At 35.8% G+C, this 27,799-nt stretch overlaps 1 protein-coding gene across 8 annotated transcripts; it reads left to right on the forward strand.

Annotated features, from left to right (window-relative positions):
* The first annotated feature begins 1,827 nt into the window (after positions 1–1,827).
* On the forward strand, positions 1,828–26,099 carry ZNF207 (zinc finger protein 207). 8 transcript variants are annotated; one of them, XM_040244016.1, is made up of 12 exons: positions 1,828–2,018; positions 3,443–3,569; positions 7,560–7,698; positions 8,644–8,814; positions 8,933–9,008; positions 9,499–9,546; positions 10,645–10,715; positions 12,040–12,197; positions 13,349–13,441; positions 14,435–14,677; positions 15,162–15,321; positions 15,457–26,099. In XM_040244016.1, the coding sequence occupies exons 1-12, from the start codon at positions 1,978–1,980 to the stop codon at positions 15,615–15,617; spliced, it is 1,488 nt and encodes a 495-aa protein (XP_040099950.1). In that variant the 5' UTR covers positions 1,828–1,977; the 3' UTR covers positions 15,618–26,099. The 8 variants fall into 8 exon arrangements, with proteins under 8 accessions (XP_040099950.1, XP_040099951.1, XP_040099952.1 ...); XM_040244017.1 differs by having other exon boundaries at positions 8,647–8,814; XM_040244018.1 differs by lacking the exon at positions 9,499–9,546.
* Positions 26,100–27,799: the final 1,700 nt, after the last annotated feature.

Genomic DNA, 27,799 nt, shown 5'->3' on the forward strand with positions numbered 1-27,799 from the left:
TTCCTTAGAATTTTCTATATATAAGTGTTTCTGTTTCCAGTTAAAGTACCAACGGCTACTTTAAATAGCTGAGTGGTTTAAATAACAACATTTATTTTTTGGGGGTCCCAACGGTAAAAGTGCTGAGCCCTAACCACTGGACCACCAAGGAATTCCCTAAACAACAGAATTTATCGTCCCACAGTTCTAGAATTTTAAGTCCAAAGTCAAGCTGTCAGCCGGGTTGTTCCTTTGGAGAGCTGTGGGGAAAGAATCTGTTCCAAGTTTCTCTCCCTGACTTACAGTGGTTGTTTTCTATACCTCTTCATATTGTTTTCCTTCTATTCCTAACTCTGAGTCTCACAAAAAAATTCCCTTTTTGTGGTTAGCGGTCCATAGTTTCACTCCAAGAGGCATGGTGCAGCCAGAAAAAAATGTGGGTGGGGTGAGGGAGTTGAAGTAATTTACACAGTCACAGAGTTAAGTATGGAGCTGAGTTAGAGTTGAGTTTTATAAAACATTTTGGCTCAATAGTGAGAACAGTGGATTGGAGACTGAGAGGCATGTCAGAGAATGTGACAGTAACCTGGATAAAAGATCAAACTGGTCTGAAGTAGGATATTAGTTGCAGAAAAGCATTTTATTCATTCTTGCTAAAACAAAAAATAAGATAATTCTATTTATTTATGCCATGTAGGATCTTAAAGGTCCACTAACCACTGGACGACGAGGGAATTCCCTACAACTCCCTTAAGCTCTCTCTTTTTTTCAGCTCTCTCTCGGTTTTCATTTATTAACCGGGTGATAACAATGGCACCTACATCACAGGTTTGTTGAGACAAGTAATGTAAAACTTACACCTTGTCTGGCACACAAATGCTTCATGGATATCCGCTATTATTTTTTTCCTTTTAATAGGAACATGTAATTTACATTACTAGTTATTTCTCTATGATAAACTGTGCAGGCAGAGAAAGTTTAAGTGGCTTGCCCAAAGTCATGCAAATAGGCAGTAGAAAGCGATCCCAAGCACCTGGACTCTAATACAACTATACTCTTATTTGTGTTATTCTCAAACTGTCCTCTAAAACTCAGGTTGCTACCCAGGGACTTCAGCATAAAACGCAATTCTCAGACTGCTCGAGAATCTCAAGAAGTCATCTTTGACAGCCTCCTCAGCATCATCTCTTGCCATCAGCCCCTTCACTACCAGCTCCAACCTTACTACCTCTAGCCGTTTTTTTCAGGTGCTCAGGCTCAAAGACTTGCACTTTTTGCACCCTTAGGGAGATACCCTCTCCTCCACCTCGCTTGCTCCCCTTCACCCTTTCGGCAACCTTCTTTGATACCCTGACGACCACCAAGCCTCTATAAACCCCGCAACACCTCGTATTTCTATCACCTCGGTGACCACGCTGCCTAGTTTACGCACCCATCACCAATGTGTGAGTTACAAGACCGAGACCGCGACCTCTCTGATTCAACAGTAGAAAAACGTCCACCGCTTACTGCAAAGAGTAATCAGAGCAATGAAACAAAACGAAAAACTGGGCGCTGTCTCAGTTATCCTTTATTTGTAATTTACCCTGAATTACGCTGGGTAATCTTTTCAGCTTTTCCACCCCCTCCTCACCCCTCCAATTCGCGAGCGTCTCGGCGTACTAGGTCACCATATCCTTTACAAAGGAAAATAAGCTCTGAGGAACTCGCTCGCACACGAAAGCCGAGACGGCAAGCACGGACAAAATGGCTGGCAGCCCGACGCGGCCGCGAGTCTCCACCCACTTAGGACGGAGGCTTGCGTCACGTGACCCCGCTGCTAGGCACCTCCTCCGGCCGCAGAGCCTGACGGGAGACAGAGCAGCGAGCGAAGGCGTCGGCCATTTTGTGGATGTTTCCTGTGGGACGCGGTGGTGGCGGTTGGGTCGGAAGAGTGAGCGGTTCTTCACGTCGTTTTTTCCTGTTTGTTTTCTCTATTTTTGTCGGTAGAGCGCAGTTATGGGTCGCAAGAAGAAGAAGCAGTTGAAGCCGTGGTGCTGGTATCCTTTGTCGGTTTGAAGTCGAGGCCAAGCGGGGGCGCCGGTTAGTGGTGACTGGCTAGGATAGGCCTGGCTTTCGGCCTATGGCGGAGAGTGGGATCTAGGCCTCGAGGTCGGTGGTTTGGTGGTTGGACTTGGATTTGGGAAGACTTGTCAGAAAGAAGGGGCCCTGGGGCGAGAGGCTCTGGCAGTTGTGGGTCGTGGGACTTCGTGACTCAGGAGGTTCTTGCTTTGGTGCGAGCGTTGACCCCCTGAGGCGCCTTGGACCCCATCACCAAGGACAGAGTCCCCTGAGGACTCTTCTGCCACACTCCGTTGTTTTGGTGACGATTCAACAAAGGGACTTTTCTTCGAGTATAATACGCTGATTGACTCTGGAGGATTAGGAGAGAGCTTCCGGAGTCTGTCACCCACTTTATTTTTTTGGTAGAATCTGGTTTCGTAAAGGCTTCTTGTTAGTCAACCCTGATTTCGAGCCTCCCCCCCCCCACTTCCCCCCTTTTTATTGCGGGGGTAGGGTGGGGAGAGCTAGCTTCCGCGTCTCGCCCTCTGGCGCCTTAATCTTCGAGAAGTAACAGGGTGGGGTTACTTATCTTGCTACCTAGCTTTTTAGGAGTGTAAAAATCCGTTTTAGGAATAAAACGTGGCGTGTTTTTTTTTTTTTTCCCCCCCTGGAAACGTTAATAAACTACATTCCAGTTGTTTTTATCTATTGTCTTGTACCTAAAAAAGCTTTGCTATAGAACTGAATTTATTTTTGTAATAGTTGAAAAATGGTTACAAGTTTTGTTAAAGTGCTTTTAGGAAAATCTGATTAGTGAGTTAATTCTCGGTAACATAACTCTTATGTGAGTTTAAATGAAACCTTTGGCAACATAAATTCGGAATTGCAGGCAACTTTATGAGTTTTTATAGGAAATGGTCAGTTTTACTCGCAGTGAACTTATTTTCAGATTCCAAATTAGTGTTAAATTCTAAATGTAAATTCTTAATCTGATTATTTTTATGTTCTACTTAATCCTTGAAGTTCTGTCGATATAAACTTTTTTCTTTTTTTAATAAACATTGATCCCTTGGAATTAACAACGTGCGTTTGTAAATGTTGAGAGATTGAACAGAAGTTAATTTCGCATAAATCTGGTAAACGTTGAAATTTGACAAAACTGTATTGCCTACGGAGATGGTTTATTTACGATTGGTGAAGAGAGATTGTGGGCTTCCAGGACATTGAAAATTCCAAAATCAGTGGCAGGTTTATTTCTAGTTATATAATAGCAAAAGCAGAGTTTGTACAAAGTACTTTTGGTTTTAGCTGTTTCCGTTTTTAATGTTAAGTAGTGAATAGTGTTCTCTTTAATTGCATATTTATTTTCTATAAGTAATGTTACTGTGCTGTATTTTTGTACCTTAACAATAGTGACCAGGTATTGTAATAGAGATTTTGATGATGAGAAGATCCTTATACAGCACCAAAAAGCAAAGCATTTTAAATGCCATATATGTCATAAGAAATTGTATACAGGACCTGGCTTAGCTATTCATTGCATGCAGGTAAGGAGTTTTTTTCTCTTAATTTTACTCTCTTGTAGTTTGGAAACAACATGGAGGAAAAACCTTGAATTTCTTTTTGAAACCCAAGGGTGTTTTTTTTTTGTTGTTGTTGTTCATTGTAAAAGATTGGATAAGATAACCAGTTAATTTTTTTAAAAAAAAGGTAGTTTAGCCATGGAGAAGATAAATGATTGATTTTCTATGTTTAAAGAATTTTTATTAGTATTTACGTTTAAGTTATTGATATCTTCATCTTAGGTTAGATATGTGACAGGCTGAAATCACAAAATATTTCCTCAATACTTGGGCAGGAAAACAAAGATCAGTGATTTAAATTTTGTAGGCAGTCTGACCAGTTCTACTCCTGTAAGAATTAGTACATAGTTAACTGCCATTACTCTGCCATTGAAGGATTTTACAGTATGTTGCCTGCCTGGGGCTAGGTTTAGTTCCACCATTTATTCCATGGAAGGGTAGCATTGTGTTTCATTTAAAACTTAGGTTTTTTTCATTTCTAAGTAGAGGGAGCTTTGTAATGTATACTTCTGAAGATCTAGTAAGTTTTATTTTTGATCTGTTTTATTCCACATTTCCTCTACTTTACCAGTCCAGAATTGCCTGAATTTTTGCGTAATTGGACCCTAGAGGGGCATGAGATGAAGGAATCCCCATTGGAAATTACTGGTGGTAGGAGGCAGGGAGGTAAATTAAAACAAGATTATTGCTTCCCCAAGCTTAAAAATAAGTTTTTGTAGATCTTTCTCACTTCTATCAAGCCAATCAGTAATTTAAAATCTGTTCAGAAATATAAGCACCTGCTACATCCACAGTTTTCCATTGTGGCAATCACTGGTTTTTCGTTGCTAAATTCTGTCTGACTCTCTTTGACTCCGTGAACTGTAGCCTGCCAGGTTCCTCTGTCCTTGCAATTTCTTAGGCAAAAATACTGGAGTAGGTTGCCACCTTGAACTCAGGTGTCCTTCATTGCAGGCAGATTCTTTACAGCTGAGCCATGAGGGAAACCCAGTCACTAGTTACCTGTCACTATTTTAAAAGAAATTTAAAAATGAAAAGTTAAATTCCTCGGTTGCATTATAGCCACATTTCCATTGCTTAGTCACATGTAACTGGTGGATGACTTGTATAGTACAGATGTAGGACTTTACCATTTATGTAAGACAGTATTGTACAATGTTTGAAGCACCAGATATATAGCAGTGAATAAAATAGTTATTTTTGTGACGTTTAGATTAACATTGTTGAGGAAAACAACCTATAAATGTTTGCTTAGTCTTATGCTGATACCTAATAGAGAACTAAAACTGGATAGAGGGGAATAGGGGAGGGCCATAAGATAGTAAAGGCCTGAATGACAAGCTGACTTCTGAACAGAGATCAAAGAGGGTTAAGAGAGAGATTCCAGGGAACAGCAAATGAAAAACTGTTACATGAAGAGTATTATCCTATATTGAGGGAAGAGCAGCAATGTGCTTACTTTATATAGGAGGTCTTGTCGGCTGCTGTGTTTCTTTAAGTCTGAATGAAATGGGGGGTTTTAATTGAAGTGTAACATGCTTTGGTGTACTTTGGGTCATTTTGGCTGTAAGGGTGAGAATAGACTGTAGAGTGCAGTAAGTCCGCTTTAGGAGTATTCGAGGCAAGAGATGATGGTGACAGAAGAATTTGTTGATGGGTTAGATGTGGAACGTGAGAGAGTGAGGGGTGGAGAATGATCTGAAGGTTTTTGGCTTGAGCAGTGTCAAAAATGAGTTGAATACAGTGGTAGTTAATTGCCCCTTGGTATTTTGGTATCACTGTGGGTTCAGCCAACCACAGTTGAGAGTCAGCTGATTGAACCCACAATCAACTGAGTGCAGAAATCCACAGATAGTGGAGGGTGACTGTACTGTGCCATTTTATATAAGGGACTTGAGCATCCTTGGTATGAGGCGGGTAGTCCCAGAACCAGTTCCTCCTCAATACCGAGGGATGACTATTGATGTGTAGAAAGCTGCGGGAAGAATAGGCTTACAGGGGAGAATACTATATCATCTTATGTTAATTTTGAGTATTTTAGTGTTGAGACGGTCTTTATTGAATATTCAGATGGAGATGGCATATAAACAGTTGAATCTGTGGGTCTACAGTTTAGAGAAGTTCGAGCTGGAGATAGAAGTTTGGGAGGATACCGTATAAGGATGGCTATTTTAAGGCATGATACTAGATGTCCTTAGGGAGTATAGATAGAAAAGAGGTGCAAGGACTCCACCTTGGGTGTCTCCCAGCATTTAGAGGTCAGATGATTAAAAGAAACCAATCAAGACTGAAAAGGTAGGAAAACCAAGAGACTAGTGCACTGGAAGCCAAATGAAGTGTTTCAGGGAGAGAGTTAAGTCAAAGCTAGTGGTAGGTCAAGAAAGCACAGGACGAAGATTGGTTTGATCAAAGTAGAGGTCATTGATTACTTGCCAGGAGTGCTTTCCTAGGATGAAGAAGATGAAAGGCTGATTGGAGTGCTGGCAAGAGAGAATGAGAGGGAAAGGCGAGGCACTATTTCAGGGAGTTGTACTATAAGAGAAGAGCAAAGAAATGTAATGAAAGCCGGAAGGAGATTAATTGATAAACTATTAGTAATGTCTTTAATTGAAACTTTCTATTTATATATTATAGCAACCTGTGACGTAGGCATGGCTGTTAAATCAGACACATGCTCCAGTTTTTATAGATAAAAGACGTTTTTCCCCCTCATCACTTAGAAGCGTAATGAAAACTAGTTACTATGTCTGTGGATGTAGCTATATTTCTTTAAAGAACATAGATAACTTCATGGTCATCATCAAGAAAAGTAACATTCTAAAAAACTTGGGGGGAAGTGATCACATCATTTATTGAGTAGTTTTATTCATGGATCTTTTAATCATAATAAGATAATTTCTAAATTTGATTTGTATTTCAGTTTTTTAAATCTTTGAGATACTCCTCTAAGGAGAAAATACAGTTTTCTTTACCTTTCTTTTGTTCTATGAAACAGTCTTAAAGGAAAAATGTGTTACTTGGACAACTGTATCAAAGGCATTACCCTTACCCTATAAAAGTGGTTCTCAAACTTGAACATGCAAAGGAATCACCTTGAAGACTTAGATTCATGGTTGTACTCAAGAGTTCCTGATTCAGAAGGACTCAGGTGTGCCCTGAGAATTTTGCATTTCTGATAAGCTTCCAGTTGAAGCCAATGGTCTAGACAAACTACTTTGATAAAACATTTTGCTGAAGGAACCAAGACTGACCAGGGTTTTACCATATTGGCAGAAGTTACTCACTGAGGGTTAGAAATGTTTGCTCTAGCAAAGACCATACAGTGAAAAAAGGTCCTGAATTCTCAAATGTTACACAATAACACATCTTAAGAACTTCTTTTTGTGATCAAATACCCTCAGAGATAGTGACAGGTTCTCTGCTGTGGCAATGTTAAGCTCCTTACGTGACTCATTAGTTGTGGGTAATGCTAATTGTAAATGTCACTTTTGTGGTTTGTAATTACTAGCTTGTCAAGTACATCATTGGAAATTTCACTTTATTCTGATAGTTAAGATCATAAGGCTTTGTAAACATTACTTAATTGAGACTTCAAACTTCCCTGATTTGAGTAGTACTATTACTTTATTGCTAATAATTCAAACAAGATTATAAGCTACACATTGCCAAGTGCTTTTTATATACAGTTTTTTTTTTTAATCTTAAAAATAACCTGAGAAGTTAGGTACTAAATTAGATGAAGTAAACTGAGGCTTAGGTCAAATGATTTGTCCAAACTCTTGAAACCTGGGGGGTTGAATCAGTCTCACTATAGAACCAGTTGTTCTTAACCTTTATACTAAATGGTCTATGAGTAATTTAAAACTGCTTTTTAAAAAATAGTTTTATGAGGCACTTTTGTCTATCTAATGGAAGGCCTGTGTTTTGTTTATATGGATTTGTTTTTTGATTTAGGTGCATAAAGAGACAATAGATGCAGTACCAAATGCAATACCTGGGAGAACAGACATAGAGTTGGAAATATATGGTATGGAAGGTATTCCAGAAAAAGATATGGATGAAAGAAGACGACTTCTTGAACAAAAAACACAAGGTAAATACTAAGATATATGCTTAATAAATAAATTTCTTAATAAAGCTTCTCTAGAGTAGTATTACTATTTTCAAGTATAAATTTAATGGTCGGTATTAGATCTATTTGGGCTTCTCTGGTGGTTCAGACAGTAAAGAATCTGCCTGTGATGCAGGAGACCTGGGTTTGATCCCTGGATTGGGAAGATCCCCTGGAGGAGGGCATGGCAGTTCACTCCAGTATTCTTATGTGGAGAATCCCCATGGTCACAGGAGCCTAGCAGGCTACAGTCCATGGGGTCGCAGAGTCAGACACACTGAGCGACTAAGTATAGCACAGCACATTAGATCTATTCAGAATTCGACAATTTTGAGGGTTTTTTTTTTTGTCTTAAGTTTGAAATTAATAGATTCTGTTTTGTAGACATGGTATTGTTTGGATAATTTTATACATTATTTTTTTGCTCATAACTGAATTCCAGGTAGATTTAGCAAGTGTTAAGGCCTTTAAAAATGAAGGTACCTTGTTTAGATTTATGAAATCACTAGTTATAAATTTTTAGTACTGTATTTGACTTGGTATTTGCAGACCACTCCTATCCAAATGATAGAATCTTCTTAGTAACCTAAGAAATGTTTTATTTTGAAAAGTGTTATAGGGAGGTCAGACTGCTTTGTCATAATTTACCTTTTGGAGTGAAATAGGAAGCTTGTTTTGTAAAGTATAGCTGATTTAGGAAAATGATTTTTGCCTGCCATAGCATAGGGAGAAGATGTTAACCTTGCTTAATACAGATTGAAAAACCATTCAAAGAGTAAAGAACAGTGTTGGCTGAATTTTTTTTGCAAAAAAAAATCTCAAGAGCAAGTTGCATTGAAATAAAGTTTTTAAATGTTGAATGTCTTAAACTTGCTTTGTTTTTCTTTTTTTTTACTCTATGGGAAAAATTAATTGAACCTTTTTTAGCAGAGAGTCAAAAAAAGAAGCAGCAAGATGATTCTGATGAGTATGACGATGATGACTCTGCAGCTTCGACTTCATTTCAACCACAGCCTGTTCAGCCTCAGCAAGGTTATATCCCCCCAATGGCACAACCAGGACTACCACCGGTTCCAGGAGCACCAGGAATGCCTCCAGGTAGCACCTAAGGCCTCTTACAATTTAACATTCTCAAGTTTTCATTGATACAGATGAGAAGTATTAATTTTTCCCTCTTTTTGTATGTTTTCTTTTTGGTGAAAATTCTTATTTATAGGCATACCTCCGTTAATGCCAGGTGTTCCTCCTCTGATGCCAGGAATGCCACCAGTTATGCCAGGAATGCCACCTGGGTAAGAAAACTTAATTGACTTGTGATCTTTCTCAGCTTGGGTGTTTACATCAATTAAATGTTACTTTGTGGGGTTTTTTTGTGTTTTTGCTTCTAAAAGGTATGGGCTCTATTAATTATTAAACTTATCTAATAAAGAAATCTACTAATAAATTTAAGGAATATAAATTTGCCTCTGGAGAGAATAGATTTTTGGGTTTTAGGATAAATGTAGGCAGCCATCTGCTTCAATTGCACCTGATGTAATTAAAGTAGTTGGTTGTAGATTTGAGTTTTTGAGATTCAGAACTGTCCATGACACTTTGTAGTTGTGACAGAAGCAAACTCTGTAAATGATTTGTCAAATCTTCAAGAACTAAAATGAATATGAGGTGCCCGTGCTCATCACTTTTACTTAAAAATATTGTTGGATGTGAAAGGTATACAATACACTTTCCCACTGTATTTTGAAAATCACAGTTAGATTTTGATTTTGTCATACATTTTCACAGATTGCATCATCAGAGAAAATACACCCAGTCATTTTGCGGTGAAAACATGTAAGCATCTCATTCATAATGTAATTCAGGAGGTATAAGCATAATGTCATTTTTTTGTGTGTTTAATGGTATCTATTCAGTTGACTTCAAAACTTTTCTAACCTTCCTCACTAAAAACTTCTAAAATTTGCAAACTGACACAGATCTTTTAAAAGGAGGGAACTAAAAAACATCTGAGGAAATAGTAATAGACCCACATAAATCATTTTCTAATTGTGCAGCTGTTTTCCCCAAACTGCTAAAAGTTATGAGACTTAGTAGAAGGGGTTGATATTTAAGAAAGAGTATATTCTTATGTGAAATTACATGCTCTATTATGGAAAGTAATTGAATTTTCCTTAACAAAACCTATATATAGAAGTTATTCTCTTTAAGAATCCTAAATCAAAAATTCACAGAACTTAAAATATTTTAAGTGAATTGGACACTGATATTTGAAGGTGAGCTCTTCTAAGGAAAGGAAAATAAATATGGGTTATGCTTTTAAGTTCTGGTTTAGTGTTAGGAACTTTCTACATAAAAAGTAGAGACTGTGTGTTTAGTTTTGCTTGTCTTTCATTTTGATGGTAGTTTATGGGTGCGCATCCCCAGAAAAAGAAATCTTCAGTCCATAGAATACACTTAATGTTTTTTCTTTCTGAAAAAAATCTGACAGCTCTAAAATAGAGGGTTCTCTTTAAGGGAGGAGGTTTTTGGTTTTGTTTTCGTTTTTTTAATTTGTATTCTGTGGATATAGTCCAAGTGAGACAAAAAGTGATTTTGTTTTCCAGTTACACATTTTAGATAAGGCCTCTTGTTTTTAAGAAGAGTAAAATATTTGTTCTCAATAACTTTAAATGTATTAAAATATTCTTTTAACAGACATTGAATTTTTTCACCCCTATTCTACTGGTAAACCAGAGAGTTTGCTGGGTTTTAGGGGATTTATTTTGATAGGATTGTTTTAGTGTGTTGTATGTTCTTTCACTTTGATAGATTTCAATATTAGAGGTCAAATTCAAGTCTTTATTGTTGTTTCAGGCTTTTAGCTAGAATATTTTCTAATGTTTTATGCTGTTAATTAACTTTAGTTGTCTCTTGAAATTTGCTTTCTAATAGAATGATGCCAATGGGTGGAATGATGCCACCTGGACCGGGAATACCGCCTCTGATGCCTGGTATGCCACCAGGTATGAAATGTTAGACACTTTCCTTTTTAATATGACATAAAAATATGACATGTTTTATTCTTAAGTATTTCGAATAACAGATTTATGAGCATTGGTACAATGTGATTTTAAATTTTCTATAGGTTAGTAACTTCTTTTAAAATTACTGTGAGAAATGTGTGGGGTTTTTTTTAATAGATAGTAAAAAGTAGTCTTCAACCAGAATGAGTCACTGATCTTGTGACTTAAGAGTGGTTATATATATTAGGACTATTTTAGACAAGTAATAGAGACCCTTAGCAAGTAACAGAAAAATCCAACCCTAAGTGGTAGATTTGGCAACTATGGTGATAACAATGCTGCTTTGCCAACCTTAGCTTTTGTTCCTCAGACATGTTACTCAGTAGTTCCAGGATGACTCAGGCAAGAAAAGATGCTTTTATTTCTTTTACTTCATGGCAAAGTAACTTTCTAGCCTCTTAGATATCATTTGCCAGAAAAAGGTCTAATGGACCCCCTAGGTACAAGGAAGCTTGCAAATTAATTAAAATATCTTGACTTTTTAGTCTATAGTGTGAGGGGATGGGATTTGGTTAGCCCAGGAAATAAGTGGGCCACAGAAGTTTTCATGAGACACTCTCGATCTGTTGCCTAGTTTTTTAATCCTAGCACGTTTGATTGGCAATCCATAACAGATTCCATGTACTCAAAAATGATAGTATAAAAGGAACAAGAAAAATAAAGCAGCAGCAACATTTGAATCATAGCTAGTGCAACCATTAATTTTGAGGCAACAACTTCACATACATTATGATCTGAGATAACTTTAGACATTTAAAGGAATAAAGAAAAATAACCTGTATTCATTTGCTAATGGGAAGTCAGTTTTAAATGACTTTGAAGCACTTGAAAGAACGGCTAGTGGTGCATTTAGGAAAATGTACGTATTAAAGTATTTAAAGGAGTAACTTCGTTTCTGGAATAATTTTTATGAGTATATGACCTATTAATAGTTTTTATTGTAGGTTGCATTAGCGTTCTGGAAACATCTGTCTATTAGATGATTGAAACAATTCAATATGTTTGAAAATTTTATTGCATTAGTAATATCAATAGGCCTAATTGTTGCTCTGGCTATATACAGGCTTTCTCGTGGTATCGTAAACGTCTAAAAATTTTAAAGAGGAGCAAAGTCATATAGAAAGTTGGAGGCAGAATTGTTCCAAGTGGCAAATGCCTAGGTTTTCTGGGCATCTTCAAGTTCAGCAGTCAAGAGTTAGTAGTTTTACAGTATAGGGTTTTTTGTTTTTTTAATTGGCTACAAATTTTTTAAAATTCTCTGCAGGTATGCCCCCTCCTGTTCCACGTCCTGGAATTCCTCCAATGACTCAAGCACAGGCTGTTTCAGCTCCAGGTATTCTTAACAGACCACCTGCACCAACAGCAACAGTTCCAGCTCCGCAGCCTCCAGTTACTAAGCCTCTTTTCCCCAGTGCGGGACAGGTAAGGTGAAATTCTTGAAAAAGGAGTGTATTAATATTTAAAGGTAAAGTGCAGTTTACTAAAATCCTTCAGTTTGTCATAGGTTATTTAAGTATTTCCTAATCTTTTTCATATAATTTATTAACTATACTAAGGAGTGGCCTATTCTCTCCCATGTTTGCATACATTGATTTCCTCTACTCATAAAAGATTAACTGAAACCAGAGAATAGTGTTGTATGTTGTTTTTTCATAGTAGTTAATGCTGGTTACTCTTCACTTCATTAGAAATGAAAATTTAATTTCTGGAAGCTTAAATAAAAATGTTAAGAACACCTCTTTTACATAATGAGCTCTGGGTAGAATGAAACCAAAGACAAAAAAACTGTAGCAAATTATTTTGGGGCTATTCCTTTAATCTAGAATTGTTAAACAATGTTGCACTGTTGTAGGAAGGGCATCATTTAATGGATTTTGACCTAGTCACACTGGTATTTCCTACCAGTCTTTTTTTACCCCTCGCCAAAACTCAGAAGCAAAAGATTATTTTATAATGTAGTATGTATGTAATGATTGTTAACCCAGTTTCATTCTGAATTAGGCAGGTGTGTTTTAACTCATTCAGAATTCAAAAGGTCAGGATGTATGTTATGTTCTTTATTGTTCACATTAAAATGATCCATTAGATGTTTTCTTTCTTCAACTTTTTCCTATTTGTAGTTGCTAAATTAACAAGCATTACTTTTTAAGTGCCTTTTAAAGCATGTTAACTCATGTTTTTGAGGTTGGGGGTGATCTTTTTTTGAGAGATGTTATTAAACTTTTGGCAAATATTATTACTGAGAAAATTGAAGTAATGCGTCATAATTCTCAGTTTAAGGTATCAATTTTGAAATACCATAGTGCAGAACACCTTAGGTTTAGGTGGAAGAAAAAACTATGGTTAATTAGATTTATTGATATAGAATTTAAAGTTTTTTTTGAAGCTCATACTGTCACTCTGTTTATTGTAAATGCATTAACTGCCTACCTCTATATATAAAACAATTTTGATTGCATTGTATTTTGCGTTTACAGAAATGCAATCTATACTGGAAAAAAAGTCTACCACGTGGCTTATTTTCACCCATTTGTTTGGAGACTTTTCATTGTTTCCTTTCTTTTATGCTACAGATGGGGACACCTGTAACAAGCTCAAGTACAGCTTCATCCAATTCAGAAAGTCTGTCTGCATCTTCTAAAGCTCTGTTTCCTAGCACAGCACAAGTACGCAGGAAGTTGCAGTTTAAAATTGTTAAAATGGCTTTATAACTTAACCCTTTGGACCCTACTTTAAAACAAAATCTTATCCCAAAAATATATTATTTAATTTTTTAAAAATAAAATTAATGGCTTATAAATCAATGGTATTTGAAAATTTGAACCACATACTAATAGAAAAAAATGGACCCCAAACTCCTATGGCTCTAAAGGGTTAAAAGCATGTAAGCAGTAAGTGCATTATAGTGGCCAGTGGTTAGCTTGATGCATGAGTAAGCTATTCTGTTTTATGCTGTTTAATGCATCACATATAACGTAAAGAAATTTAGTACTCTGCATTTGGTTCTAAAAATTGGCCTGATTTACATGTTCAGATGCATAGTGTTAATAGAAAGTAACAAATTTATTACTGGTAACTATATACTTAAAAGCTCTATTGAATCCTTTTGTCCATCATAATCATACAGACATTGTTAATTGAGCGGACATTGTATTACTATATAAAGAATACTTCTGAAGGCCATATCTTTAATGTGTCACCATTGATAATTGTTTATGGTAGACTTAGTAACTGAAATTTATGCCAACATTTTTTTGTTTTCTATAATTTGACTTTTTCTTTTTGTTTGGTAGATCAATTAAAAAATAATTTAGAGTAATGAAAATTAAACATATGCTATTTCGTGATACAATACAGTGTTTTATCAATCAGGAATAATACAAAGCTTTGTAAAAATTAAGTAACTTTTGGTGAGGAGACATGCTGTCTGAGAAATTACATAAGCAGTCTTGTTTCTTGTTTCCCCTGCTGTGTTTTGGCTGTGTTTTGATTCAGCATCTTTTAATATTATGTTATCTTAAATTTTGTGGATTGATCATGATGCTAACTTAGTTTTCATTTAAAATTTTGTCCCTTATTGAATGTTAGTGTATTGTTTTCTAAATTGGTAGTAGATAAATTCAGTTTTGAGGTTTTATTGATGAAAGATTGTTTTACAGGCTCAGGCAGCTGTCCAGGGACCTGTTGGTACAGATTTCAAGCCCTTAAATAGTACCCCTGCAACAACTACAGAACCACCAAAGCCTACATTCCCTGCATATACACAGTCTACAGCTTCAACCACTAGTACAACAAATAGCACTGCAGCTAAACCAGCAGCTTCCATAACAAGTAAGCCTGCTACACTTACCACAACCAGTGCAACCAGTAAGTTGATCCATCCAGATGAGGATATATCACTGGTAAGTTGTTCACAATTTTTTACTAGCAGAGTTTGATTGAGTACTATTGTAGCAACTTGTTCATTTGAAAAAGTTTTAATTTGTGTACCGATGGTCTTAAACAATTTGATTGAATGCCAAGTAATTTTTGTCATTCAAATTTTTTATTTTTACCATTCTAACTTCCCAAAACGAGGTGAATATTGCATATTAAGTGTGAGATAGAATCTACAGATTGCTTACTGTACATACACCTTCATTACGGTTTCTTGCTGAAGCAATTTATAATTCCTGGAAAGTTGTTCAAACATACTTCAAATGTAAAAATAGGTGATGTTTTCTTAAGGCATCAGGGTTTCAAGTAGTTGGATTGATTTGTGTTCTGAAAATAATTGGAATGTAAGAGTATATTTAAAAATGACTATAATGACTTTAGATTCTTGCCTTCATGCTTAACAACTCTATGTGTTCATATGTTTCACTTCTCACATATTTTTATTTCTAGGAAGAGAGAAGAGCACAGTTACCTAAATATCAACGTAATCTTCCTCGACCAGGACAGGCTCCCATTGGTAATCCACCTGTTGGACCAATTGGAGGTATGATGCCGCCGCAGCCAGGCATCCCACAGCAACAAGGAATGAGACCCCCAATGCCACCTCATGGTATTACTCTTTTTTACGTTTTTTTATTTAGTGCTTTTCTGAGTATAAAACAAATTTATATGCAAAATACATTACATTTAAAAGTACGGTGCATAGACTGAATCTATCTTTTTGTGTTTTAAATGTGTTTTTTAGGTCAGTATGGTGGTCATCATCAAGGCATGCCAGGTTACCTTCCTGGTGCTATGCCACCGTATGGGCAGGGACCGCCAATGGTGCCCCCTTACCAAGGTGGGCCTCCTCGACCTCCGATGGGAATGAGACCTCCTGTAATGTCACAAGGTGGCCGTTACTGATCTTACTTCATCCAGTCTAATAGGTTTGGAGATTAAACCTTTTCTCAACTTGTGCTGTTTATATAGCCAAGCTTCCGTCAATAAGGCGTCATTGTGACTTTAACAAAAACATTATCTTCCCACATACCAGGAACTATTGGACATTTATTTTACATGGGAAAATTTATTTGGAATAATAAAGCAGGAACTTTTCCTGAAGTTGCAATTTATACTGTATGGCTTCTTTTTCATGTTTCATCTAGGTTTTTAGAAGTGAAGTATAGTAAATTTGGTTCGTTATATTGTGAAGGCGCTGGAATTACATGAACATACCACCTTAATAAAGGCAAGTTCTGTAAGCTTACATTGCTATTTGTAAAGTTATGCCTTCACAGCATTTCAGATGCTGTTGGACTTCATGTCCCCAACCTAGCTTGGTGAGGGCTGTAACTGTCTCCAAGTACCTGTACATTGGAAGTCTGAATGTGTAACAATATTTAATGTATTTAGAGTTCCTCATGTTGCAGGGTTTAAGAAATCTGACCCTCCAAGGTCATGTGACTTTTCTGTACTGTTAAACTTCATTGTAATAAAATGAGAGAAAAATTTATGCCTTTTTATTCATAACCCAGCTGTGGACCACTGCCTGAAAGGTTTGTACAAATGCATGCCAGAGTAGATGTCCACATAATAAAAATTCGTAGTTACCAATGCAATTTTGATATATCATTGGATTCTGTCATTGAATTGTAGGTTGTTCGTTAGCTGCATGTTTTTAACTGGACAGTATATGTGGAATTGTATGTTAATCCTTCATTTGACAAAAAACTTAGATATATATATATATATATATGGGTCATTATATGAGTAAGAAATCTTTATATTGTGTCACCTTTCTACCCCCTTGGTGTCAGTACATGTTAGATATCATAGAGACTTAAAATGTAAATCCTGATATTCCCTTCTTCCTGCTGCTGATTTTTAGAGCCTAGTGCCAGACCCATTCATTTCCTTTTGATTATATTTGAAACTGCGGTACTGAGTGGACCTCAGAAGCTTTTCAGGTGCAAAATTCTAGAAGCTTAGGTGCATGCAGTAATAGCCTTTTGTGCTGTTAATGACTGGTATGTATTCTAAGTGTAATTATGAGAATCTAAATGTGCCTCTGTTAAGATGGTTAACAGATGGATTTGAAATTTTTTACTGTGTTCCTGGAAGATTTCATTATTTCTTTGATTAAATGGCTGCCTCCTGTTACTAAGCCTAAATGGCTTTTTGCTGTTAACCTTTTCATCCTTGGAAATTTGAATGTTAAAACTGTTCTATGGAGAACTTTTCTGTAGAGATGACTGCTATTATTCAGTATCTTGTGTTGCAAGTCTCATAATAATAGCTTGTTGACCACTTTTTTGGCATCTATTTTTAAATCTTTTCTAGAATACTTTTATGATTATTTAAGTATCAAATGACCTGTACAAAGTATAATTATTAATATTATGAACTCGTTTAGTTTTCCTCGATATAAAGTTAAGACGGACAAGGAAATAACATTTCTCTATGACCTTATGTGGAGGTGTAGGTATCAGACAGAATCTGAAGTTTTGTTAAAAAAAAAAAGTTTAACCATGTAACAAAATACTAAAGGATGTTTTAATTATCATAAAAGAGTCTGTATATAACGACAAGTAAAGTCATTGACTTAAAGAAAACAATAAGTATTACAAAGCTGAGTGCCATTTGTTTTGCTCCAGTGGTGGTATAGCTCCTGTGCTATTTATCACCAGGAAAGCATTTCTTTCTCTACCCCCTTTCTTAACCAGCGCCTATCTACCTAGATAATTTTGGAATTATCATATACTTCTTAGATTTAGCAGTAGGTATATCATAGTGCCAAAGAAAGACCTGTGTTGAGAATCTTTAAGGTCAAAATGGCATAATTTAAATTTAGAATTATTAAATAGGAAATGTTTTCCCAAATCAAATATCTCCCAAGCATTTCATGTACAGGGTTATCAACAAACCAGGAATGGATGATAGCAATGGGGCAGAGGGGGCAGGAAGAGGGTAAAAATGGGTTAGTAATGTTTCAAAAATTTTGCAAAGCTTCATTTGCATTTAATGCAAAGAAAACCAATATATTGAGATTGCTTTCTGAGATCCATAAGGAGAAAACACTGCTACTTTTGAATAAGGGGTAGAATTCTAATTAGAAGTTATTTTAAAATGTTATGCACAGCACTTAGGCACATCATCTCTTGTGTTTGTATCTATATGGCTCAGATGGTACCCATTTGGTATATTTAATGTGTAATTTGTGCATGCATCAGAGCATAATAAGCTTCTAGAACATACCTTTTACCTAACTGCTTCTGGGGTCCATATTATGGTTCAGTAATGAGTGGAACAACTTATGTTGAAGAAATTTTAACTCTTTAACTTAACTTTCTTAAATAATGGATGGAGTTCAGATTAAACTTCATCTGCCCTCACAGAAGACAGCTTTGGGGACCCAGTTATATACAAGCAGGCATTGTGATTAACATAATTTAGGACATTGTCAGATTAATGAGACTGCGAGCTTTGGCTCTAGCATACATCCATTGTCACCACTTGAAAAAAAGAACCACCATTTTTGTCTGGCACTAGTTTCTATTATGTAGCTTTTATTACTGTATGACAGTAACAAGGCCAGCAGGTGAGGATCAACTTTTGGGTGACTGCTGGAATATCATTTGACTTGAATACTTACTGTCTTAGCAATCTCTCACACATTTATCAATTAGAAATGGGGTAAATATTCTTTGAGCCCTCCTATTCCACTGATCAAGTTACATAATTAAACTCAGTTTAATATTTAGTTATTTGTGGGGGTGGGGGAGAGTCCCAGTAAAAGTATGGACTCGGAATTACAGTGGACAATAGATTTTTTTTTTAAAAAAGCTACTCCTTTTTTCCTATGCTTGCTTGATCATTGGGATTTTTTTTAATGCATGTCTTTTAAATTAATTGGGTAATGTTTTTCTAAAATTAAAATTTTCTTCTTCCTATAGCCCTGCCATAGGACAGGCTGAGGCTGAGTCTCAGTGTTGCCCTGTTCAGTCTGAGGCAAGTGGGATTTATTTTATTCTTATAGGGGCTTTCACAGCTTTATGGCTGTTGGATATTCATGTCCCCAAACTTGCAGCAAGTTTGGTGAAGGCCCCTAAATTTAATTAAATTTAGGGTTTTTATACTCTTGGCAGAGAAGGCTCTATATTAATATTCACGTTTGACTGTGGTGTTAATAAAATATTTGACATGTAATTTGTGTTACATAATACTTAACAGCCTCAGTAAAGCTGGTATTACTTATATTGAACTTTAGTAAATTGACAAAATTTGACATTCTTGATTTGGAGGCCTGATATGTTTCATTCAAATTTTCCCTTTCACTTTTTAGGAAAATCTGACTGGTTATTTTCTTCTCAAACTGTTAAATTTAACCTCAAGGATAAGTTTAATCATTAGACATGCCACTGGATAGTGAAATCTGCTTTTTTTAATCCCAAAGTTATGCATTGAAGGTTGAAAGGCCATCTGGAAATACTTGTGATTTTTAATATATATAAATCTCACCACATTAGAGCAAATGTTAATGTAGAGCCCTGTGAAAAGTGGGAAGATGGTGTGTATGTGTGGTATGTATGCGTATACACTACACATTTGGTATAAAAAACGTTTGGGTATTACGACTTACAGTATGGCTGGATTATTTCCAAGCAGTCAAACTGAAATTGTATCACATAGTAAAGTTAGTATATTGAACTGTGGTTTTGGAATGACTATTTTGAGTTTCATTTTTATCTTTACTGAGCAATATTTGATGCAATATGCACACATGAAAAGCATCTATGTATGTTTCCAACCAAAAACTGCTTTTATTTGGTTAAAAAAAGTATTTATGTGTATATGTTGTAGGGGGCAAGTAAATCGGGAACTGGAAGAGAGGCCAAATCATTAACTTGGATTACTTTTGTTCCTTCCTGTGTTAAAGCCATCATTCTATGCAGATAGCATTTTCCTCTGAACAGTAACAGTTAACATATTAGCAAACTCAGGCTTGTGTTTCTATGTGGTTTTAATTCTTGGAAGCGTAAAGAAAGACACATTGAATGAATTCCAGATTTTCACGTCTGTAACTAGAACATATGCTTTTCTCTGTAACTGAATCATGGAAAGAAGATAACAATGTTTGAAAAAAGAATATGTCACCACAAAAAATTCCATTGGAATATTTTACTCCCTGTTCAATAATTGCACCTTTTAAGACTCCTTAGTTGGAGGTGCTTTGTGTTACAGCCACCATTGCCCCAATATATTGAAGTATTCAAGGGTGAAGTTGCTTGTCTCAATTCTAATAGTGATCATTGAAATAATTACAATTGGAATATACTCTTAAACATTTGAGTGCTGGGGTGGGAGGGATTTTCTAAGGGTGACATAATTTATTGAAGGTGATAAGATGTAGGTTCTTTGAACTCTGTAGTTCTGTGATTCAGACAAATAATTTTAAGAATTACTTAACTTTCAGGTGTCTATCATGTCCACTGGTAAAACTTGGTAAATTACGGAAAGGAAATGTTGAAGTCACTTACTTTCTGAGATAAAATTTTATTTAAACTGACACTTGTGTTGGTTATGAGATTTTTTTTTTTTTTAAGTAGGAAACATGTAACCTAAAATTTGTATAAATCAGGTATGTCTTTTTTTTAAGGTGGTATTTATCTACCATATTGAATAACTTTTGTATGTTATTCCAAAATGAAACTGGTTCTCTCTTACTCTTTTATGGAAGTCTTCTAAAAGAAAGGATTCATTATGAGACTATTGACTATAAGGCAGAGTTTTGTAAGTAAACATTCTCCCAATTATACTTCTGCTTGCAATCCTCATGATTTGAATATTAGTGTAGGTTACTCCTCTCTTAACCTTCTTTCTCAATATTTTATTTTCTGTTATCTGAATCATTTTAATAAATAACCGTTTGTTTTTATAGCATATAAATCATCTAACATTTCTGTGTGATTTCTTGGCAAAATAAGCAGCTGCCTATAGTGTTACGCACATATTGGATATTCACAATTTTGTGGTTAAAATATCTCCAATATTTCCAAGTGTTTTCGTGTTTTTATTTGGCATTGTGTTGGAAAATACAGTTTTTAAAAGAAACTAGATTCTTCGTAAGGCTTGGAGAAGAACTGCTTTTCTATAAGCATTGTTTTCCCTGACCGTTTGCATAGTAATTTGGCCATAGAAGGAAAAGCCTTTCATTTTTTCCGAACTCAAAAAAGAATAGTTTGAAACTTACTAGTTTGAAATTATTGAACCCTCTCTCTTTAAACTTAATTAATCTCATGTAATCTCAGGGGAAATTATACTAGTCAGGATGTAGAAGTCATTTTAAGGTAGAAATTGGAGACCCAAAGTCGATCTTCACTGAAGCTAGTTTGAACTATTTATTCCTATTTGACGCAAATTGAACATAGTATTGTAAATGAGGACTGGTTCATAGTTAGGTTCTTTAGAAGGCAAATAATCACCAGCTTTCCTATGAAAATGTTTGTATATTGTAATTTCTGTCAAATTAACTGCAGAGAAAATACATGTGAGTAAACTGTTCGAACAATTGATACTTGAATCCCAGCCATTAATTCCAAATATTGTAGTGCTATGTAAAGTTGTGATGCAGCACAGCTTCAGTAATGTGCTGTGTTGGGTCAGGGGTTTTTGTAATGCTTTGTGTGTAAATGGGGAAGTTCTTTATTGGAATTTTCCAGGCCTTTTGGCATTCTTACTGTGTCTGGGTTTTGTTTTTTAACCATTATTATAGTTAAGAGTTGTATGTTTTGGTTTAATTGTATGTTCAGTTTTGGTTTAAATATAAGGAACTGGCAGTGAAATTCATTGATGCCCAACTTGGATAAAAATGAAGAATGTTGTTTACCCAGCTTACTACACAGAAACCAGTAATGATTATTTGGGAGAAGCCATTGTATAGTGTTACTGACTTTTTTAAGAACCATAAATATAACGAAAAGTGACAGCATTCTGGCCTTGGTTTACATTCATTATGAAAGGTTTCACCAAATCATTTATTACAATGTACCTTGTTAACTATTCATAAATAGTTTGGTGGTCAGTCAAAGATGAAAATAAAGAAGATTTGCTGCATCATTTCCCTGTTTCTATTAATAAAGCAAGGCTGCTTAAGTACCCAAGTGGACCAAGGAAAGAGTAAAGTTTCTGGAAGTTTGAGTTAGAAAAGTGAGACATTTTAGTTATTGAACAGAGCCTTCCCTTTTAGTTATCAGCTTGTTTACTATACTTGTAGGAGAAGCAATAGAATTTACTTTTCTGCCCGGGTTCTTAAAATTGAAAATCTTCAGTATAAGGAAATGAAGTCAAGTATTTTAAAAGTTGAATCTTAAAATATTCAAGTTTACCCTTTTAGAGTAACCCGTGTTTTCATAGTACACATAGCAAAATAGTTTATTAAAATTGAGATGTATCCAAGAGATATACAGTATTACTAACTCATTCTCGTAAGATCACTCTAAATTAATAGCCAAAATAAGGGAATTTTTTAAGACTTAGGGAAAAAAAATTTAACTGTATTAATGTCAGACTCTGAGGAAATTTTATGCGCATTGACTTTTTAAACTGAACTGAACTCCTCAGTTTAATACAATTTGTGTTTTTGTTAACTAGCAGCAGAATTTCAGCATTTGCTACTTACTGGTAGAGAAGAAAAATCCCACAGCCCTGCCAGTACAGGTTAGTTTAATCTGTAAGTACCTGATGTTCCTATTTTTTTGAAACATATCCATATAACCCACACAAGGAAGAAAGCTGTGCAGTTATTAAATGTGAGTATGACTAATAGAGATCCATTGGACACTTTCACACACACATTATTTGGGCCAAAGTAGCTCTAGGTTTGATCATCTTAGTTGTAATAAAGGTGTGATACTGCTCCTTTATTATCTGGTTATGATTGAACCAAGATAGATAAATTGTACATAGGAGGAAGACATTGGAAGTTTCAATTGGCTGTATGCTCATGTTGGTATATAGAGTGCAGGTGTTTGACTTCAGGGTCTCCTACTTAAGCCACTCCTATGGTGGAACTCATACTTTTTTAACTTTTTACAATATGAATCAACAGACAAAAAGTCATGTTTCCTCACCTCTAGCAGTGATAAATGGCGTGCAATCAGCTAGAAAAATTTTTTTATACCTTTTTTGATCTTACATGTTTTTAGCAACTTTTGCTGTAATTAAGTACTGATTTTGTTCATGTTTTTTGTACACTATAACTTATTCTGTTGGTGCACCACCATTGTGGGTTCGTTTTATTTTGAACTAAGCAATATTTTAATTACCAAATGAATGCTGACTATCAAGAAATCTAGACAGGTTTGTGTATTCCTTTTGAGGGGCAGTGAGGACATACCTCGTTATGAAAGTTATATTAAAGTTTTTGTTAGTTTCATTAGTTCTACTAGGATTCATTGTCGACTTGAACCATCCTTCAAATATTTCCTTTAAGCTGTAAATATTATGCTTTTATGTTGATAAAAATTTTAAATACTGAGGAGAGAAGAAGAAAGTGTACAATTTAGTTTACACAAGCCTGAACCATTCTCCAGTCTGTATGGCTTCCTTAAGTGTAAAGTTGTATAATATGGGACAGTCTGTTCATAAAACTAGCGGATCTTTTATTCCTATTAAACTGGGATGGTGATGAGCCGCTGAAAACAAATCATCTCAATGTTAATATGGAAGTCATGTTTTCAGTTAAGTGTTCTAATGACCTTGATTTATCAACTGATAATATTTTTTATAAGATACTAGCTTGTTTTTTTTTTTTACATAAAATTGTAAGGGCTTAAGTTTCATTGCCTTTCACAGTTTAATCTGTATAAGAAATGGTATAGATACAGTGGAAATGGTTTTCCTTAAAACCATCTCTTTAAAGCTGCTTTGCTGGTGAGTACTTACTATTTTATACTTCGTATATTACTGTTTTTCTAAAGTTGGACACTTTGATGGCAGTGTCTTGAGTTTCTGTATTCAACTATTATCTGAATCAAGAATGTTAAGGTGATTATTTGACTTCCTCACAGTTCCTAATAATTAGGGCTCACTTTTTTTCTGACCTTCACTTACTAGACCAAAACTTCAGAAACTTTTAACATGTAAGTTATTTCCTTTTGGTGAGATAGGAAAAATGTTTTTGCTCAAAACTAACATTTAAGGAAAGTCTTTTACAGATATTTTTGTAGTTGACAGAAAATTTTTTTCTCAGTGCTTTTGATTGCCGTTTTACATAGGTATAAAATTTAAAGACCAGAATTTCTGTCTGTCTAGCAATTCCTGAGCAGTTAGTTAACTTGAGAGTAGAGAAGGAAAGTTTGCCCAAAATGGTCATGCAGACTAATTGCTTACACAGAAGCCTGTGAGTGAAGCTTAAAAATTTCAAATGTACTCTTAAATCATTCTAACCTTGCATGAAAAGCTTTGGTTGGAATACTGATTTCTGGGACTGTGTATACCAGTGGAAATTAGCTTGAGTATATTTCTAATTACTTGATCCCCGTTTAATCATTGTATCACATGGATTTTTCCCCCCTTTAGCTTTTAGTCACATCCTAGCTAATGTCAATATATGCTAAGGATGTTTTCAGATTGTTTTTCCTGCTGTGATCTTTGTAAGTCAGTAATAAAGAGGCAACTCTTGCTTTTTAGTATGAAGAGTGATCATCTTCTAAAACCTGAAAATTGATATCTGAGTATGTGATAATGGTGATGTATTGTTCTAGATAAGCACTAAACAAAGTGTGGACCCTCAATTGATGTCTTTAAGATTTAAAGTGAAGTATATTTCTAAGGAACTCTGTCCTTTCCTAGCAAGGATAAGCAGACCCTGAAAATTCGGTAAGTATGTAACTTTAAATGCATGTAATATTTGAATAAATTTCCATGGTTTAAGGTAATATCTAGACACGAACAAGAATTCTTGAATATCCTTTGCGACTTAATGTGTCTAGCATTTTTACAAATTTGTGTGCACACTGATTAAATTGAAAGATACCTTACTCCTTTGTCTCGTTTGTTTTTATTTTTATGGTGCTTTACTAATTTCATATTTCAAACTTTTTTCAGAGTAGAAATAAGTGGCGGGTAAAGAATATCTTCAAGGAAGAATTATTTAAATGTCCCCATCCTAAAACCCAGTGATGACCTTCTGTTTACCTTAAGGCTTCTTTTCTTTCAGCTCCAGTTAGATCTGACAGATAATAGGCAACTGATCAAAAATGGGAATGAAATCTTTGTGCTCTTTCTGGAGTATTGTGGGAATCATTGTATAATAGTAAAATATTACTTAAGGCAACAGTGGATTTTCAGGGAAGCAGTGTTTTTTAAATTAAGAGAGAAAGGTGGTGAGATTTTGGAATCTCTGCTCCCTGGTACACCATTGCTCTTAATAAAAAGAGGGTATATGGAGGTTCAAGTGAAAACACTGAATTGCTACAGCAGGGAAGGTGATTTACATCTGAACACTATGTCTGCTTCTTTCCAAAGTGATACAGCATTTTGTGAGATGGTACAAGATCTCAAAGGGGTGGGGAGAATAGGTGGGTTCCCTCCATTCTGTCTCCAGGCTTCACTCCAGCATTGTACTGGCAAGGAGGGAAGTGAAGAAGAGCAAGTCATACAAGGGATATGATGGTAAGAAGAACCTACACAAAACAAACAAAGGAGGATAAATGCTAGTCCATGTATATATGTATATGATTAAATGGTCTAGCTAAACAACTTTTGACTGGTAGCTTTTGAATGTAAGTAAATGAACTTACTGATTTAAAAGTTGTAATTAAATACTAGCTTAGAATTTTTACTGACTTTTAAAACTAATGAAAAAAGAAAGACGTAAGCAATTAACACTAGAATTTGTGGGGCAGGGGGGAGGTGGGTGGGTATTTTTAAATTAAAGCTTTCTTGCATAAGTAATAGTGCACTTCGTCACCTTGACATACCACTTGGAAGCTAGAGCATAAGAAAAATGAAATGGATGACCATATTTATAGTGTTCATATTAAATTTTAGCCTAATGGTAGGGTTTGGATGGAAGAGGTGTTCCCAGATGTTTGTTCGTGTGTGGAACCATATAATTGGAGCTCACAAGAAGCCTGAAGCCTTTTTTTTTTTTTTTTTTCTCCCCTCTTGAGTTCGTCTGGAAGTGTTTGCAAGGCTTTGAAAAAGCCAGAACTACCATTTGAAAAATGGTGCTTTATTTTCATATCTGAAACAAGTTTTGGGTTGGATCTTCATTTAAAGGTGGAAGGATTTTTGCTTCTGCATTATTAAAAGCAAATGTCTTTTTATTGCAAGGTAATGATTGACAACATTTGAGTGTCTGTTGTTTACAAAGATTAATAAAATTTTACATTTCTTAATTAATGATACTTGTCTGAGCCCTATTTATTAAGTTGTATCCAGAACAGATTATACTGAGGATGAATCATACACATCAGCTGTCCTGAACAGGTTTCGGTGTGCCTTGGGAAATGGAATCCGCAGTTACTAAATATGGAATGTTTATTGGAAGAAAATGGTAAATAAGTTTTAATACTGTGGGTATGGAGTAATTGGTGGTGGTTAGGTTGAACAAGTAGATGGAGCCAGAAGTAGCATAGCGGTTTAGGCTATTAGCATAAAATTAAACCTTGCAGTCCCATCCATCTTCATCATTTAGTAGTAGCTAACTTGACCTTGAGCAAGTTAGCTTTTTGAAAGTGATGGTAATAATTTGCCTAGGCTTGTGAGAAAAAGTTACTGTAACATAACTTAGCCATGTCTACCAGACCAGTGGAAATGGCAGAGTTAGGGTCTAGGTATAGGCAGTTATTGAAAACCTAAAACTTAAGTAAATGCTTATGAATGTCTATTACATAACATCCCCAAAGGGACCTTGGAGCTTAGGGTTTAGGAAGCCAGACCTTGCAAAAAAGTTTTGGGTGATTGTTAACAGGCAAAAGGAACAGGTGCAGAAACAGATGGGAAAAAGCCTCTTGGAGGAACAAAAAATGAAGTGTGAGTGGTGGGTTGGAAGGGTTTTTGTGGAGACTGGAGAAGTAGGTAGGCCAATCACAGGATCATGGTTTGAATTTTAGTCTAGTGCAAGTCATTGAAAAACTTTGAGCTGGTGAGTAGTATGTAAGACTTTTAAAAGCCCATTCTAAGGTGTGTGAAGGTGGGGGGTGGGGTCGACATTATAGGGACTAGGTAGAAGGCAAGAACCTGGCTCTAAACAGAACTCTATAAAGATAACTGAAGTTACGAATTGCTATGGCTGGATAGTCACTGAAGAAGTTTGATTATGCCGAGCCTAAGCACAGAAGAATTAAGGTTGGATAGTTAACATGGTTTAGCCCACACCTGACCTTTATTTAGGAAATACTGAGAATCTATAAGGCACTGAGAAAACTTATGTTGTCTTGGTTTTAAGGATGAATGCTAATAAAAGAAAGTGGAAATGGCCTCTGAGGAAGTTTGCTGCTAAGTTGCTTCAGTCGTGTCCAACTCTGGGACCCCATGACGGCAGTCCACCAGACTTCCCCATCCCTGGGATTCTCCAGGCAAGAACACTGGAGTGGGTTGCCATTTCCTTCTCCAATGCATAAAAGTGAAAGTGAAGTCGCTCAGTCGTGTCTGACTCCTAGCGACCCCATGGACTGCAGCCTACCAGGCTCCTCCGTTCATGGGATTTGCCAGGCAAGAATACTGGAGTGGGGGTAATTCCACCTGCCTTGTGTCTGGGAAAGAGGTAGCATTTGAGCTAGGTTTTGAAGAATTGTTAGGGTTTGGGCAAAGTATTAGGGGAATGCCTGGAAAATATATATCAATATAAGAGGAATGTGAGTAAAAGTTGTAGAGAATGAGATAAAGTAATTTGAGATGAACATAAAGGTCGCTGAATGCCATGTTAGGGATATGTATTCTAGGAATTGAAGTGCCTTTGTTCATTACTGATGAGAGCTGTGGTTCTGGACTACTGTTGAGAAGCAACTTCTCCCAGATCACCAGACGCTGCCACCATTTTTCCATTGCTGCTATTGCCATGATGTAGTAGGGCTCAAGAACCATAATTGGGCCAGACC

The sequence above is a fragment of the Oryx dammah genome, unplaced genomic scaffold, assembly GCF_014754425.2.
Source record: "Oryx dammah isolate SB20612 unplaced genomic scaffold, SCBI_Odam_1.1 HiC_scaffold_8, whole genome shotgun sequence".
Taxonomy (NCBI): domain Eukaryota; kingdom Metazoa; phylum Chordata; class Mammalia; order Artiodactyla; family Bovidae; genus Oryx; species Oryx dammah.